General features: G+C 37.0%; 1 protein-coding gene across 3 annotated transcripts in view; it reads right to left on the minus strand.

Annotated features, from left to right (window-relative positions):
- The window catches only part of LOC127659167 (serine/threonine-protein kinase BRSK2), a 201,318-nt gene that overhangs the window by 52,278 nt on the left and 131,171 nt on the right, over window positions 1-17,869 (minus strand). For all 3 annotated transcript variants that reach the window (XM_052148861.1, XM_052148851.1, XM_052148843.1), the window contains exons 3-4: window positions 8,887-8,972; window positions 5,220-5,360 (exon numbers count right to left, since the gene is read on the minus strand). In XM_052148861.1, the coding sequence (XP_052004821.1) occupies window positions 5,220-5,360; window positions 8,887-8,972 (227 nt within the window). The remainder of the gene's footprint in view (window positions 1-5,219; window positions 5,361-8,886; window positions 8,973-17,869) is intronic.

Raw genomic sequence — 17,869 nt, forward strand, 5'->3', positions numbered from 1 at the left:
TTTTACTGTCTTTTACCCAGAGATTGAGTCATCTTTCCCATGCCAAGGCAACCAAGAAAAAGGAGGAGCTCTCAGTAATGGAAAGACTGTGTGGGGGTCCCAGTCAATACAAGTGTGTGCTTATTGAGAGTCTCTTCTGATTAGCTGCCAGCTAGAAACTGATTGGGTAAAGCAGGGCTGACTGATTGATCCCAGGGTATCAGGCACAAAAAGTATTGCTCAGGAACAATCATAAACATCTTTACAAAATAAATCCATCTTCTGTTTCAACTCTTTAACTAGACATTCAAGCCTTTAAATTTGCTATATAAACTTGCTAGAAATAACACACAGTATGACAGTGACTAACAGTAAGTAATTACTAAAACAAACCGTTAAACCATTTTGCTTCAGGAAGCCGCATAAATAGAGGCCATTTAGAGGACATTGTTGTGTGTCCACCTGTGTTTTTTTTTTTTTTTTTTTTCAATTGTTTTTCTATTTGAACATGAGCTAGACAGATGTCTTTGGAGGTTGTGCCACAAGCTCTGCATGTTTTAGATGCTGTGTTAAGTTAAACTTTTAAAAATGAGTCTCGATACACCTATGTTCTGTTGTATTCATTGTGCTGCCTCTAGCTTTTTTTAGTGCAAGAGGGTGTTCAGGCTGAATGGTCCCTTGGATGGCATCAATGTGTAATGTGTAACCCTCTGTGGATTTAGACCCATTTGCTTTAGCATAATATTGCCTTAAATACAGACACTATCTGCCAGTATTGAAACAAGATACTATATCTGTTCTATACAGCAATATACAGTAAAACCAGTGACCAAGACATGCCCACTACAGTATGTCCCAACCATACCAATTGAAAGATCAATCTAGAAAAAAGGGTAACTAGGTATTTTTTTATGGTATAATGGGAATATGGGATATTTGATCAGTTTTCCACAACCTGCTTTAAAAAAAAAAAATAACTAAAACATTGTCTCTTCCCCCCAGTTATGGTGCACATGAGATTTAACAGTTCAGTGGTTTGCAGAAACTTAGCTCCCTTTCTCTTTGGTCCTACATCATTACACACCTTTAGGTAGGGAGTTGTGTGGAATGGATGTCATTATCCTCCCTGACCAGAAGCAGTTCATGAAACCAATAAACACAATCCCTCCTTGAGGAGAAAACTAACCTACCCACTAAGTTTAGCGCTCGGTACATTCTTCTCTGAGGTTTTCCAAATCCTAGTGACACTATTCATGATTTCATTGCAAATTTAGAATGTCTCACTGCTAATGCATGGAGCTAATATTGGTCTTAAATAGAGGTCAACCGATATCATTTTTTTAAAATGGCCAATGCTGATATCCAGAGGGCCGGGTGGCAAATAGGTAGATTTAATCCTGATTTATCACACAATTTAACATAATAGTAAATGACATATACAAATTTGGCAAAAAAATTACTAACTTTTATTTAGCATAACTTTTAATTAAACTTTCACACAAAAATTGAACTTCATGAAAATTTAAATCTTAAAGAAATGTGTGTGTGTTTTAGATGGTGGATAGCAGTTTCTCCTGGTTTCTGTTTAGCCTTCCCATTTTAGTAATTGTTTGCACATAAATAAATTGTAATACTTTACAAGAAGGAACAACACAGTAGTCCAGCAACCACGGATGGTATGTGTCACAGACTGATGTTTGTGAATTAAATCTGTTTAAACGAGATATCAGCATATTTGCAGACAATATATGATAGAAGTATAATTGATATTTGCCTTTTTATCATTAGAGAATACAGTTAACAGTTACAGTGAACAGGGAAAATAAAATGCGCAAGCACTTCAGCATCATGAGCTCATACGTGTCTGTCGAGGCTCTGATATGCAGACAGTTTAACTGAGACTGTGTTTCACACTGGTCTATTATTGTGGTAACACAAGGGCACATAACAACATGAAAAACTGAGATTGGTCATTTAAATGTCTCAGACGGCTCCATATGACACTCTGTGATATTTCAGTCGACCACTAGTCCTAATTAAAGGCATACCACAAAACTTTCAATTTCCCATGAAATATGCAAACATGCTTTGCAGTACATAATGCAAAACAGCCAGAACTTGTGAAGCTTTTCATGCCTCACATCACAAGTATAGCTCTTGCATGATTTTACTTACGTTAGCTTTTCTTTTTCTTACGTTACTTAAACATTAAGTTTAAGATTTGTATTGTTATTAACTGTATTGTTCCCAACCGTCCAGTAAAATACATAATAATCCCATATTTAAGGCATCAAATTTATGTTCTGTGTTAATATTTTCCTTATTAATTCCATATTAATCCCTACCGGATGCAATTTGTCCCTTATATAAGCATCTTCAGCCTACAGCTGAGAAAGCTTTGGTACTTAGGCTATTGCATTTAAATCATATACGTTAATATCAACGCTAAAAATATCCGATTTCAATGAAAAACAAATTGCTAAAGATCACCATTGGCTGCTGCTATGTTACATGGTCACTTTGTGTGACACTTTAGCGTGACATACAAATTCATACATTTTTTACAATAGATGCAATTAAGTTGTATGTTAGTACGTCAAAATTGAAGTAAATGCATCTCAAATGCATTTTAGCATTTGAATCCATTGCTCTTTTCATACACAATCATAGCCACAGGCATTTACAGTGTGGCATGGTCAGTTGTAACATGCCACCTTAAATATCACATGGCAAATGTGGTATAAAAGAAACTGAGAGTGACTCTTATTTATCTAAAAAAGAACCTGAAAATGTCCTGATATTTTACTCTGCTAAAGTTGACAACTCTAAATGTGAATCAACTTGGTTAAACTCTCTAGTTTGATCTCTTTTCTTCTCCCTTTAACAACCGTTTGTACCTGACAGCACTTGTGCCATGGATAAAAGGCTGATGAATTTGAATGGCTTGTTACTCATCAGTCTGACAGTCCAGTCCAGACTCTGCAAGGCCTTTCTGCCTGTCCTCAAACTGAGGCCAGAAAACAATCATTTCATCCCTCTGAAGGCAGTAATAGCAGAAGGCTATCAGCCCAGCACATTTGCCGGTTTGAGCTTTCAAACTCCAGAGAGGAAAATGGCTGTGAACGAGCAGAGGAGAGAATGAGTGGCACCTCCCTGCAATGCTGTTTATTCAGTGCTTTCCATCAACTATCGAGAGAGGCCTTCAAAACTATCCATCAGCTAGCTGAGTTGTGCTGGAAGCACACAGCAGTCTTCATTAAGCTGTGCATTTGCTGAGGCACATGGTAAACAGATGTAAATATTGTGGTAATGGCTGTCCCTTCAGTGCATTAGTATATTAGCATATGAAGAGGATATGGTCGTGAAAATGACTAAAATGTGCAGGGAGGTCATTTAAACAGACACATTAATAGCATCAGCAATAGCTCTTCCAATGTCAGTAAGTTAGAGTGAACTTCTTTTAAAATGAAAGTGCGTTCAGGACTACAAATGAAAACAAAGCTTGCCAACTAAATATGACCTGAAGACAGGTTCATTTATATTATTTGAAAGCAAAATCTGAGTATCCATACATTTCTCCCAGTCTCTTATAAGGGTCAGTCCATCTGAAATGGTCCAATAATTGTAAAGTTGTCCCCCTGATCCTACAGAATAATGACTGTGTTGCTTGTGTATATAATGTCCAGTGGTGGTTAGGCTTGGTTGAGGATATCAGCGAGGAAATCTGTGATGTTTTTGTAAAATTCTTCCACCCACCTTGACCAAGAACATCATTTTAAGATATCTACTGAGGACAAAGCGTAGGATCCCATGAACAATGTTCTCAGAAAACTGCCACCTGCCAAGCTGACTACTGCCACCAGACGCCCCCACAACATTTCCAAGAGACTGAGTGAGTAAATCTCACAGCTTCTAATCAAAAATGTAGCTTGAAATTGTATGTCATAAACACAACTACTGTAAAATACTGTTCATTTTTATAATTTGTTATGCATGTGTTCATTTCTCAAAACACATGAATAAAGTAGGCTTTTCCCCAGATTTCTACTAGCCCAAGCTCTGTAACCAATGGACTCTGAAACTCAACATTTTACAGCAGAATGCTACCATAGAGGACTTATAATTGTGAAAATTTCAGGTTCCTATCTGGTCCCCCACCAGAGACAATCAACCTGAAAGTGAGGGGAAATGTAAACAAATATCACATTCTCATCCCATGAAAAAGGGTTCGATACTCGAATCCTTCCCATTATAAATTGACCCTAAAAGTGGAATAATCAGCAAATAATCAACGCTTGTTCTATGTCTAAGCAACAAGAATGTGCAAAATGATTATATATGAAGCTGACCATCCTGAGCTGAGAAACTGAGGTTTCCGTAAACATCTGTATAACCAACAACTGTTGTGCGCCATGACACAAAGATGGCCGTCATGGTTAAACCAAGTAAAATAAATCAAATAAAAAAAATTGTGGTTTTGCAAAACCATTACAAAGAGGTAACCACTCAAAATAAATAAATAAAATATTAAGATTAAAAATTCAACCTATGTTTGACCACTTGAGATGGATTAACCCATAACAAAATAAAAGATTGAAGAAAATCCAAAAGACACAAAATAAAATCTTAATTTTATTTCATGTAACTCAATGTAGAAGGCCAAAACCTTTATTATTTCCTGCTGTTATGAGGTTAATTGAACCCCTCTCGGCTCTGAAGTCAGAAAAGATGGAGAGAAAATATTGAGAAAAGAAAATGCAACCACATTTTTTATTAATATCTAAAAAATATGGAGAGAAAAGAGGCTGGAGGATACACTCAGTGATAAAACCTCTATTTTCCTCAGCTGCACTGGAGGGGCGCTATTAAACTTTGACCCAGAAAGCTTGTGTGTGTGGTTAGAAAAATTAGCAATATCTCAATATTATGGTTTAAGTATTCACAACAATGCTTTGTAATGACTGAAAAATGCTTCACTTGAGGTTGCTTTCACCATACATAATAAATGAGACCACAGCAGTACAACACACAAAGCAACAACAGCTTGTGGGTATACATGATGTATGAAAACAGGCAAAAATAAATAAATAAAATGTGTTAGTGGCTACAAAACCAACACATTTGATTTTCTTGAACTGAAATAATGAGATCCAGACAAGCTGTGACTGCTCAATCTGAATTTTGTTTCCCTATGCAATAGACTGAGATATTCACACAGCACAAATGTCCATAACTCTTACCATATAGAGTGACTGTGGCAGAAGTCCAGCGCAGAGATGATCTGTCTGAAGAACTTTCTGGCCTCTTTGGGTGTTAACCTGCCTTTCTTTACCAGGTAGTCAAAGAGCTCTCCACCTGACACATGCTCTAGAACCAAATATCTGTGGGAAAACAGGAAGTGGAAATAAAAAACACAATATAGCTGTGAAGCTTACAGACAGAGACTATACTTCCAACCAGGGTCCAAAATTAAATAAACTATCAGATAGCTGATAACTTTATTAAAACTGAACAATTACTTGGTTTAAGTCGAATTGTAAGAATGATTGTTTGACCCTCGCCAATATATACTATACGCAATGTTGAGTGTAATCAAATTACAAAGTAATCAGTTACTGTAATCAAATTACTTTTATTCAAAATAAGTAATGTAATGCATTACATTTTAAATTCTTGCAATCAGGTTACAGTTACTGACTCAATTAAGTACATTATAGGGTTATGCTTATTTGTAAAATAGTATTTATGTAGCATACGAGTCATTGTGAAGGAGAAATGTGAGGTGCTGAGTGTATGAATCGATGAACAAGAAAGAAATATAGACATTACTGAATTTATTGAGTTTAAAATAGTTTTGAAAGCAATTTAAAAGTAAAAGTAATTAGTAATGTGATTACTTTTCCAATTAAGTAATTGGTAAAGTAATCTTCTTACAATTTTGGAAAAATTATTAGTAATTTGTAGTGGATTACTATTTTTAAGTATAGTATACACAAGTATAGTATACCCTACAGTAGCTGGGTTTCCATCCAACAATTTTTCTGTGCATTTTCAAATTGCGCATAAGAAATCATGAATGGAAACGCTCAAAATACACATCAAATTGAATGTGCTAGGAGGATGTGGATTTTCTAGAGCTTCGTATTATTTAAAATGCGCATTAAGATGATGGAAACAGTTAATCCGCAAAACGATGATGTGTTTTGACCATTCGTACATGTGTTATGAGTGTGCGATAGTTTGATATGAACAAAAGTCCGACCTTGGCACACAATTCTTCATGCATATCCCTTGGCATATGGAAGTGTTTAACCCACAGCTGGACTTTAATGTGGGTCCTCACAATCAGCTCCCATGTATGCAGAGTTTGGCAGCGTATGGGCATCACATCCATTTCAGCCCTCATTATTTCTGATATTACACTTAATATGTAGCATCTCCTGGCAGCATTTAATAAAACGAGGTACAATTGCTCCAATCCTGAAAATAAAACTCTCCCCTAAGCAAGGAGGACATTCAGCTGCTCCATCAAGACAAGGCGAGCTCCCTCAAGATAATGCGCATGACGTAGTGCAGGGTTTCCCTAAAGGGGGTTCGTGAGAGAGTGCCAATTTGTAAAAACATTGATGGATAATTCCAAATGTTTTCCATCATTGACAAATAAATAAATAAATAAATAAATAAATAAATAAATAAAACAAGAAAGGCCGCAACTTAAAAGCACATACATTTTTCCTTTTTTCCATCCATGTCATTATGGATTCAGTGCCATTTTCTCGCCGTCAGTCAGTTGCATGACAGCGATCACTCTCTCTCTCTCTATCTCTCTCCCAGCTTGCACAGCATATATCAGTGAGAAAGAGAGCAACTGACTGATGATGAGAAATTTCATTTTTTAATCAAAGTTTTTAATCAACAACGCAATCATGTTTCAAACATATCCTTCATTAACCTGACATTTATTTGCCCTGTAGTCCTGAAAAGCAATAGGTGATGGCTGCACCTTCTTGGTCTGTACTGTTACCGCTTGTGAGCTGGTTGTGTTCACTGCCAAACGGACTAGTTGATGAAGGCTTCTGATGGGCCATAAAGGTAACATTTAGCAGTCCACCAATATTTTATTTCACAACTGCTGAAACTTAAAATATAGGCTAATCTAAAAATCCCTGAAAAATATAAATTTTTCATTTAATAAAAATATTTATAGAAGTAAAGGGGGCATGTCCCTCCACCCCAGATTATAATTGTTGCTAAAGACATGGCTTTGTTACTTCAATGAAAATACCTTTCTTTTCTTTTCTTTTCTTTTTTTACAACTGTGACTCAGGGACGGATTATGACTTGCAAAGGCCCTGGGGCCAATTATTTCCAAGGGCCCCCCTCCACCCGAAAGTTGTTGAGCGGGGGGATCACCAAACTAGATCGTGCAGCCTTGAGGCCCAGGACACCCCCAGGCAGTCAAGGGCCCCTGGGCACTGGCCCCATTGGGTAATCCGGCCCTGTGTGACTGTAGTGCAATCTCTGATTGGAATAGAAATTAATTTAATTAAATGTATGCATTTTATAAGAAGAATAGATGTTAAAAAGGTTAATTAAAAAACAACTAAATAATTCCATTGTCATAAGGACAAAAATAGATATTTAATAAAAAAAATATATATAATAATTAAACTAAATATGGCCGGTAAGACATATTTATGGCCAGTACATCGCCTTAAGCAGGTGTGGCAAAAAGTTATTTTTGGACCCTGCTTACATCAACCTAATTTATCTAAAGCTGAAGTATGTCATTTCTGTTTTCAAAAATAGATTTCTGAATACGCCCCGTCTGCCATTGGTCAAACAAAGAGATAGCCTTGCCCCCAAAACTAACGCCATTGGTTGAGTACTGTTGTAGGTCAGGCATAAACAGGTCCATCAAAACAAACAGAGCAAATTTCATAGCACAACAGAATCACAGTGTTAACAGTTTTCTAGAAAATGTACCTATAAATGGCTTACTTGTAATCATCTCTGCTATTAAGCTAGGATAGGAGAAAGTATTTTAACACAGAAAAAGTTACATACTTCAGCTTTAATGTGTTTTTCATTCATTCAGTTCTGACAAATAACACTAAAAGTGTATTGATTTAAATTTCTTAAGACATGAAACATTTTACATTTGTAAATAAATATAATTTAGTTCATACTTTCAGTTTCATCCAAAGCAACCTATGTTTCACTAATTACATGGACAATCCTGTGGAAAGACCTCAATAGAGTGCAATTGTTTGTTCTTCTCCAGTTCTCAGATCGACCCAACCTGAAAGTGAATTTGTAATGTTTGCACTATACTTATCCACTGATCTACCACCATCCCAAAACAGATTTGAGTGAATGTGTAAATGTGTGAGAAATATCGTCCAGCAATTCCGCTTGTCTGATGAGCAAACACATATATTTCATACTCATGCACTCATGTATTCATGAGATACATGCGTATTCTCATTCACACACACACACTGACACACCAGACGTCTGATTTATTAGTCGATTAAAGGATTTTCTCATGCGATTACCTGTCAGTGCTATTTAAATTAAGGATGGATTCATACTTGATTTGTGTGTGTAAAAATGTTCAGAGGCAAATACTTTACGACCGTGCGGGCTATACATCGGTGCCATCAGAATATTAAGAAAACAAATTCCTCTGCTGCTTCCATGGTGGCTCATATATCAATTATTCAAAACTACATTCAGTCCAGCTACTGGAGCACATCAGTGAATGAGAGAGGGAGCATTTCCAGTGATATCATCATGTCCACTCTTCCGTATAGATAGCGTTTACCAAAGTCAGCCATACACTGCTGCACACTGAAATCATGCATTGCATGGCACATTGATATAACAAATGTGGTTTATACTCACAAATATTTCTTATTTTCATAGACATCGTGCAACTTCAAAACATGAGGGTGTTCTATGAGCTTCAGAATAGCTATTTCTCTCTCCACCTGTAGAGAGAGAGAGAGAGAGAGAGAGAGAGAGAGAGAGGGAGGGATTAGAAATATTGCAATTTCTCACCAAATATACAGTAGCATAAAGACACAGAGTAAAACACAAGGAGACATGGCTTTAAACACCTCTGTTTAGTCTAGTCCAGCATTGTGATGTTGTATGGTATTATCTTGCCTGGCCATGTATAATTAGCATCCCACCACTTTCATTAAGTGGTTAACCCATGAATCACTTCTTGGCAAGTAGAAAATAAACAAGACGACAATGGCCCACAAAAATACACCATTGTAAGTGCCTGCCCTCAGAACCAGGGATGCAATTCTTTCTGGAGAGATCAGATGGATTATAAGTGAACAGTACAATAATTGCATTAGGGGCCATTCACAGTAAACAAAATGTTTGCATCCATCTGTGCTGTTTTTAGATTGTTTTTCTATCTAAACATGCACTAGACGGATGTCTTGTTTTTAGTATCTTGCACAGGAGTGGCAAGTTTTTTAAGACGCTGTCTCAAGTTACAGTATAATAACTTGAACTTCAAAAACGTCTTGCATTCTGTTCCATTCATTGCACTTTTTCTAGGTCTTTTTTTTTATGCAAGAACTCGTTCGGTCTGAATGGCCGTTCAGTCTTGATGATGAGGTCATGAGGTCATACAGTACATCATAATTGATGCATGAATTGTCCAGCATCAGATTGGAGAGCATTTCATTCAAATGAGGTGGTACTTAGTGGGCAAACAGTCCTTCACCAATGTGTTGTACAAGTTCATGTGTTGTATTAGGCAGCATAACTCTCTTGGTGGTGTGGTCTCATGTTGCTTTGGGGAGCAACAGAAATAATTAGAGTTCATTATCAGAGGGAATATGTGCATGGCTAATACGGATAATCCCACACTAATGAAAGTTACATTGCAGAAGCCAACACTGCATGAAGTCTCCCATCATGCACCTGCTTCAGAGTCTAATCTTATTTAGCACTATATTTACTCAATTTCACACAAACTACAAAAATGAATATTGTATATTAAATGGTAGATAGCAGTTTTTTCTGATTTCTGTTTAGTCATCAAATTTTAGTCATTTATTTGCACATGAAGGAATTGTTAATATATTAGGAAGAAGGAAATAACATACAGTAATCTAGCAACCATGGATGGCATGTCCACATTAGCAATCGCATTTATCAAACCAATTGTACATTCAGTACACAGTGAATAAGACATTTACTAATAGCACACGTGAAGCGCTTTTACTTTGTGCTGCATCCGAACATGTAGGCAGCTGACTTGCTACCTTGCTGCCTAATCAGTCAATGGCTAAACTGACAGATATTTTGAATGAATGGAACTCAAGGAAACTGGTCTTCGAACAGAATGAAAACACCTTATTTTCATCCTACCTCCATATACAGGGTCCGGAGGCAGCATTTTCCTGGTTTCGGACGCAGGCTTGAAATTGCACTCACGTTCATGTGGATCCAGCACGAGCCTCAATCTCCTGACATATTAAATGGCCTGGAGTGCCTGCTTGGAGTAGCATGATTTGTGAATCAGAGGAACGTTCTGATCCTGAGGTTTTTGATTCTGGCTGATGGAATACGATGGAATACAAGGGAAATGTTTTGGTGAGGATAAATGTTTGAACAAATGGATGAAATCTTTTGCACCCTGCCCTGCCTTCTTCCAGTATGACAGTTTACTGTACAAGTCAAAAGTTTGTAAACAATTACTCTTTGTTTATTATTACTGTGTTCAGATTTTATAATAGTCATTCAAATATAAAATAACACAAATGGAAGTATGAACGCCAATGATGAGTTTTCATTATTTGTTCTCAGATCAGTTTGCAAGAACAGTGTCATCTGTGAATGCTATATCTGACCTCAGAAAATCTCATGATACATACATAAATTATTTTTGGGATGATGCAAATACAATTGGGACCCAGGTGAATTGTCATATGCATCATCACAATTCAGTACAGCCTCAGAAAACGTTCTTGAACAAGAAGTTTCACTTTTGTGCTTGTCTACTCTTTAGCCTACATTTTCATGTTGCAAAATTATCATTATGATAATAATAGTAGCCTATAGTATTACAGTATATTTTTATATTTTATACTGTATTTTATATTCTTAAATAATATTAAAATGATTATATATAATCATTCGCTATTAATCGCGATTAAAGTCAATATATTGCCCTCATAGTTCTTCAAAAGTTCAACACTTGGACCTCTGCAACATAGCAAGAAAAACTAAATAGCCTAATAACATTTCTTTTTTTAATCTATGTCACACTGACTGCCTTATCAATACCTGTCATGGCAACCCCCTCCTAACATTTTCTCTCTCATGCTTTCTCAGTGTTTCTTCTACTTTAGTAAATGGCTTTGAGTTCTGCTTTGGTAAATTACACAGTGAGAGAGGTCTGGGTTGCTTAAAAGCCTGCTCCCTGATCTATAATGGTCTCATTGGTGTTAATGGCAGGGTGATTATTCTCTGTGCTATCTGACCAACTAGTCTCACCTGCATTATTTGGCCCTGCCAACTTGGAATGAGCAAACTGGTTATGAAGCATATTCTGAGCCGAGACCAAAAGGTAATGTCTGCTGGAAGTGATCGCAAAAGTGAAAAAATACTTTACAATCATAGAGATTTAAACTGAACAGACTCTCTGTACAATCGGATTGATTTATCCCAAAGGCAATTCTTGGCTCTTGTCAGAGCTGCGTTGTCAGATGTTAATAGCGGGATACAATCCTCCAAAATTAGCCCTTAGAATAACATGGCCTTTTCTAAATCAGTCAGTGGTCAGCAGAAAAAATAAGGAACAATGACAGACCTCTGTGCAAAACAAATGTGTATGTGTGTGTGTTGAAGGGCTGAGGGACTCAAGAACAAGTTTTTCCATAAAAAAAAACAACAAAAAAAAAACAATGACTTTCCATTGACTATTATTATGTTTATATTGGGCCATTAATATTTCTGTATCCCTGAAACCAATCCCATTACTGTCTGGGACTCATAAAAACATGAAGGTGACAACTGTGAATTGCCCCGATGGTAGGAATATTCCTTATTATGGTCTAGGGTAATGATTAATTGGTTTTATTTTTTTTACATTATTTTTTATACAATTAATCACACTGAATTAATGTGTTAAATCGACAGCCCAAATAATTACAACACACTAACCCTAACCCTCCCCCAAAAAGGAAACTTTTTCCATTTCGAGTTTTATAAAACAGTATTTTGTCCCTTAACTATAGCCATGTATGTATACACACACACACACACACACACACACACACACACACACACACACACACACACACACACACAGAGCCGAAGTGTCGTTGCAAACGAAAGTATTTTTTTTCACAAAGGAGTTTCCACAAGACTATAAGCAAAGGATACATTCATACAGCAATGCATGCTCCCTTTAGAGTGCCCACATCAATAGCTCTGTCCTTCTGAGTGAGTAGGGCATAGGCATGATCACATTCGTTTGGTAATTACCAATAGACACATGAAAGAAAGATGTCAACGGACCCCTGCGACTCAATAAACAGTTGTTTAGCAAGGGAAATCTATAGTGTTACATAAATGAACATATCGGCGACTGGAAGTTACTGCTGATGAGAGCCACAGCAAACACAGGTAATCCAATGCAATCTATCTGTTCTCGTTTTTTGTTTTTTTTCTCTTTATCGCTCATGCACACAAACACACACACACACACACACACACACACACACACACACACACACACACACACACACACACACACACACACACATGTTGTGTTTCCATGTTTTATGGGGACTTTCCATAGACATAATGGTTTTTATACTGTACAAACTTTATATTCTATCCCCGAAACCTAACCCTACCCCTAAACCTAACCCTCACAGAAAACTTTCTGCATTTTTACATTTTCAAAAAACATAATTTAGTGTGATTTATAAGCTGTTTTCCTCATGGGGACCGACAAAATGTCCCCACAAGGTCAAACATTTCGGGTTTTACTATCCTTATGGGGACATTTGGTCCCCACAAAGTGATAAATACACGCTCTCACACACACACACACACACACACACACACACACACAAAACCTTGCTTCTCTAATAAGTTGTTTCTCTAATAAGTGCTCGTAAAAGCAGCGCAAGCCTCCATTGCTGGTTCAAAGGCTTTGGCTGTATCAAAGCAAGACACTCTATTTTTGGTGAAAGAAAGTAGTTTGACACACAAGAAAGTTTTAGGCATGAAAACCAGAAAATATCTTAATAAACAACTGTAGATTCATAAATGACAACTTTTAATTTTCACTGTCCTTTTCTGCATATCGTGGCATCGTTTTGTGGTCTGTTCTGCATAACGTGGAGGCTCATTTTAGCTTATCGTGGCCCATTCAGCCCGTTTTGCGGCCAACCCACCAGCCCGCACGGTTCTCCCGATGGCCAGTCCCCCCCGATCGGCGCCAAAGTGCGTCAGCACACCGGGAAAATGCCCGGTATGCCAGATTACCAGTCCAGCCCTGCTACTCCAATTCTTACACTGAGAATTCAGGTTTGAGAAATTATTTAAATAAGATCCAGCATTGATTGAAAATACAAAAACTGAAGTCATTTTCTCTATGATTCAATAGAATTTCCATTCGTATAACAGTGATCTTTTATAGATTCAGTTTGGTTTTAGTTTTTTGAAAACTCAATTTTTATTTCTATTTTAGTTCAATTTTAGTTTTCTTCTTAGTAATCATTTTCATTAATGATAAAAACCTTGACCCTAATACAGAGTGAACATTTACAGTCAGTCAAATCAACAAAGACAGGGGCAAAACACCATGTATCTGTTATGATTTTACTGAACCAATAAAAACAAACACAAGCACATACATCTGTTTATGCGCACAAATAGGAGCGAAGTATCTCTCTGCATCATTTCTCATTATAAAAGAGAACACCACTTCTCCTTAGTGCCCTATTTCATTGTGTTTCCATGTTTAACAATCATCACCACTGTAATGGCATCTTTCTGGCCAACCAAAGTGATTATCGAGTGATTACTTTCCCTGGAGAGAAAGATTTTAGCTTGGGTATGCCACAAAATTACAAGGTTAAATGGCTACCTGTCACTGACATTAATGACATTGATGTTCTTTTGAGTATTTTATTTCAATCGATGACATGCAGGGCTTTAGTCAGGAAAGAGATTTCATTTCTATATTAGCTTTGACCAGAGAGGGAAAAATGAATGACTATTCACGGATACAGGAAGAGTAAATGGGAGAGATATAGACAGAACGTGTGTGTGTCATAGAAAGCCTTGCAACCTCCTTTTTTTCTGTGCAATTAAAATTGAATTAAGAACACTGCAATATTAAACAGTGTTTAAACAAAAACATGTCCTAAACAAACAACCTTCTACCCCTTCCTTTGTTAATGGATTAAACCTAATTTATTATGCTCAATTATTGTGTGATTTCAGGTTGCAGATGGTGCGTTCAAGCATGCTAATAAAGCTGCACTTGTGGGGATGGTCACATAACACACGGCAAATGAATGAAAGCAGACAGTGCTCATGTTCTCACAGCTGGGGCTGGAAAACCACTGGTGGAGAGAGGCTGATGTATTGGAGAGGTGTCAGATTTTACCCAATAACACAGCATTTAACCATGTACTGTAGGTGACTGTGTTTGTTTGTTAGCTGTGTTTGGGTGTAAGCAAAAGGATTGGATACATGCTATGGGTCTCTTTATGAATGTTTGCTGCAGTGTGTTGTTTTGGCTGCTTGCATGTGTGTGTATCTGTGTGTTAGGAGCTCATCAAGTGATGATGAGACAGTAGGAGGTGCTAGTCTCTTGTCTCCATTGCTCTGCCATTCTGTGCTGTCAGTGCCCAATTGCTGAGCAGCATTGACACCTTTGTTTTTTACATCATGATAGGGACTTTCTAGTGTTGTTATACTGAGTTAATTATATCAGATTCTGCCCTAACCTAACCCCTAAAACTAACCTCCGGAATTTTTTTGTTGCATTATTACAATTTCATTATTATGTATGTTTATTAAAACTGTTGTCCTTGTGGGGATGTTGTGTGGTCTTCACAGTGAAGGTGATTTCAAGTTGTCTATCCTTTTGGGGATATTTGGAGAACAAGTTTTTATACTGTGCTAATGATTATACCAATTCCCTAACGCTACCCATACCCCTAAATCTAATCCTCACAAAAACATTTTTGCATTTTTATATTTTCATTAAGAATAATTTAGTGTGCTTATTAAGTCGTTTGCCACGTAGGGACTGTCGGCTGGTCCCCACAATGTAGGTAATTTCAGATTTAAATATCCTTGTGGGGACATTTGCTCTCCATAATGCAGGCACAACCTGACAAATGTTTACTCAGCTATCTAAATGAGGACATAACATTGACTTCTATTGTTTTTTATAAAGCTAATAAATACTTACTCATGAGTACACAGACCAACAATTAAAAATGGAGCAGAGGGAAGTAGGCAATAATAGGGTAATGTTCAATGATATGGACATAAAACAAAATATATATTTTGAATTTAAAGCCAATTTTGTATTGTCTAACTGCTTTTAAATTGTAATTAATCAGATTAATTAATTGGCACATCATGTAATTAATGAGAATTTTCAATTTTTTTAGAGAATGACCAAAAGCACCAGGCCTTAATGTCTCACCGAATCTTAGACAAGGAACGCATAGAGGCACTTCATAGCATAACTAATACCTCCAGAGACACACCATACAGGATATCAGTGGATATTAAACACAATTGCCATCCCTCGATGATACCCAAGCCATCTATATAACCAACCAGAATAACAAAGGGAAAGAGGACTGTGAGATCTGATCAAATTTAAAGGTAAAGTAATTCATTTCTGCACACTTAGTGGCACAAAATGGTATTGCAAAAATCATAACGGTCCTACCACCTCAGGACGTAACCACATATTCAATATTAGGGGGACCAAATTGAATAACTTAAGATTCAGCCACTGAAAAAATGATGTTAGTCGACCACTAAGCTGAATATTTGGTCAGGGGTGGGGGTGTCATTTTTAATAGAGCACAACAAATGTATCATTTTCTTCATAGATACATTTTATTCATTTTCTCATTAATTATAGCATATCAACTTTTCAAGACAGACCTATCATGAGCTCTTACGTGTGAAAATCTGACAAAAAGACAAAGGTACAAGACTGTGTACTTAACAATTGAACTACAATCCCAAGAATCATTGTGGATGACACAATCAAATTTAAAACAATGTAATATAATTATTGATTTAAAGGTGTTGATTGTAAGTTCATTGCAAATTATTCAGACATATTCAAATATGTAAGGAGTTTGAGAGTGTAGGGAGACTGACTCAGTTGCATCATTCAAAGTGTGTCATGGGAGTGGGCGGTCGCTGTTGAGCTCGTTTGCCAGGGTTTGTTTGCAGCAACTCTCTGATTGGTGGAGCCATTTCTTCAGGATTCATGGGTAGGATCATAATGAAACAGAATTTCACAGCAAAGGAGCTCAGCGATAATTGGAATGTAATGTCGGACATAAAGAGCCATGTTTTCAGTCTTTTGACACTGAAAGCATCAACCTTTAAGACTAATTTAATGATATGCATACCAGCTCCTATCATTGCAAATAAATCAACAGTTGACACAGAATGCTGATATGAATGACAAGTCTATTAAAATTTTAGCTCAATTCTGTTATGAATACAATTAAAAATGTGTCTTAATATCCAAGCAGTCCAAGCATATTTTCATTGTTTAGGTGTAAGGAGACATGTACAGTAACAGTAAACATAACCAAGGCTGCATCACACATCACATCCCATCATCCAGCACAACAAGCACTTCCTGTCTAAAGAGGCACCTGAGTGACCCACTAAACCAGCACTGCTGACATCCAAGAGATCTCAGATTTCAGCTTCAAATTTGAACAAGCAAAATGTTACTGCACGCAATCCTGTTCATCTTGCTCCGTCCTCTCATCTGGACAGAGCAGATAACCATTCTCTCCACTCAGTACAAAGCTGTGTTCTGTTTGCAGTCAATCTGTTTCTTGACCCATGACACGCACAGCGTTTGGTCTCACAGTGTTCAGCTCCTTTAAACCCACACACGATTGCACGAGTGTTCAAAATAAAACTACATGCTCTAAGGCCACACACACATGACAAAATCTGAATATTTATGATTGAAAGGTTGAATTTCTCTAAATTGCTTTAGAAAACCCATTTTAGAGGCGTGTGATTAGCATGTTTGCTATCAAGAAATTCAATTTGGAAATAGAGTGCAGCGAAGCAGACTGTGGGGTGGTGGGTTGGGGGATCTTCAGTGGGGAACCGATAGCTGGGTCCATCCAAGATGACTTCTTGATAGAGTTTCTGGGGATTTTCATAAACCGTTGGCTTTAGTTGAGGTCAACAGTAAACTTTAAAGATTGCACTTGTTGTTATGTTTTTGTTTGCCTAAAGTAAACTTTGCAAATTATATCTTGCAGGGCAATGTCAAAACAAGAAACATTGGGTGTCATGAATACAAATTTATGCACACACATTTGCATAGGAATATTGGTTGCTTTAAGAGTGCCTAGCCTTAGTAAACAAGTGCTTTGATACCATTTGACCTTCTAGAAATTACTTGCCCTGGGCTCAGTGAGAAATAACCATGTAAAACAGTGATTTAAATATGAAAGGAATGTATTTTAATTGATCAAATTTAATATCTAGTGCCAAACTGTCTCTGTATACTTGTGCTGGTTTTTACCCCTTCACTTTGATTTTTTCTTACATATGAACAAGGTAAAGCGGTATAAATGGATGAATGTGGCCAAATGTGGCAAAT

Source organism: Xyrauchen texanus, chromosome 2 (assembly GCF_025860055.1).
Source record: "Xyrauchen texanus isolate HMW12.3.18 chromosome 2, RBS_HiC_50CHRs, whole genome shotgun sequence".
Lineage (NCBI taxonomy): Eukaryota > Metazoa > Chordata > Actinopteri > Cypriniformes > Catostomidae > Xyrauchen > Xyrauchen texanus.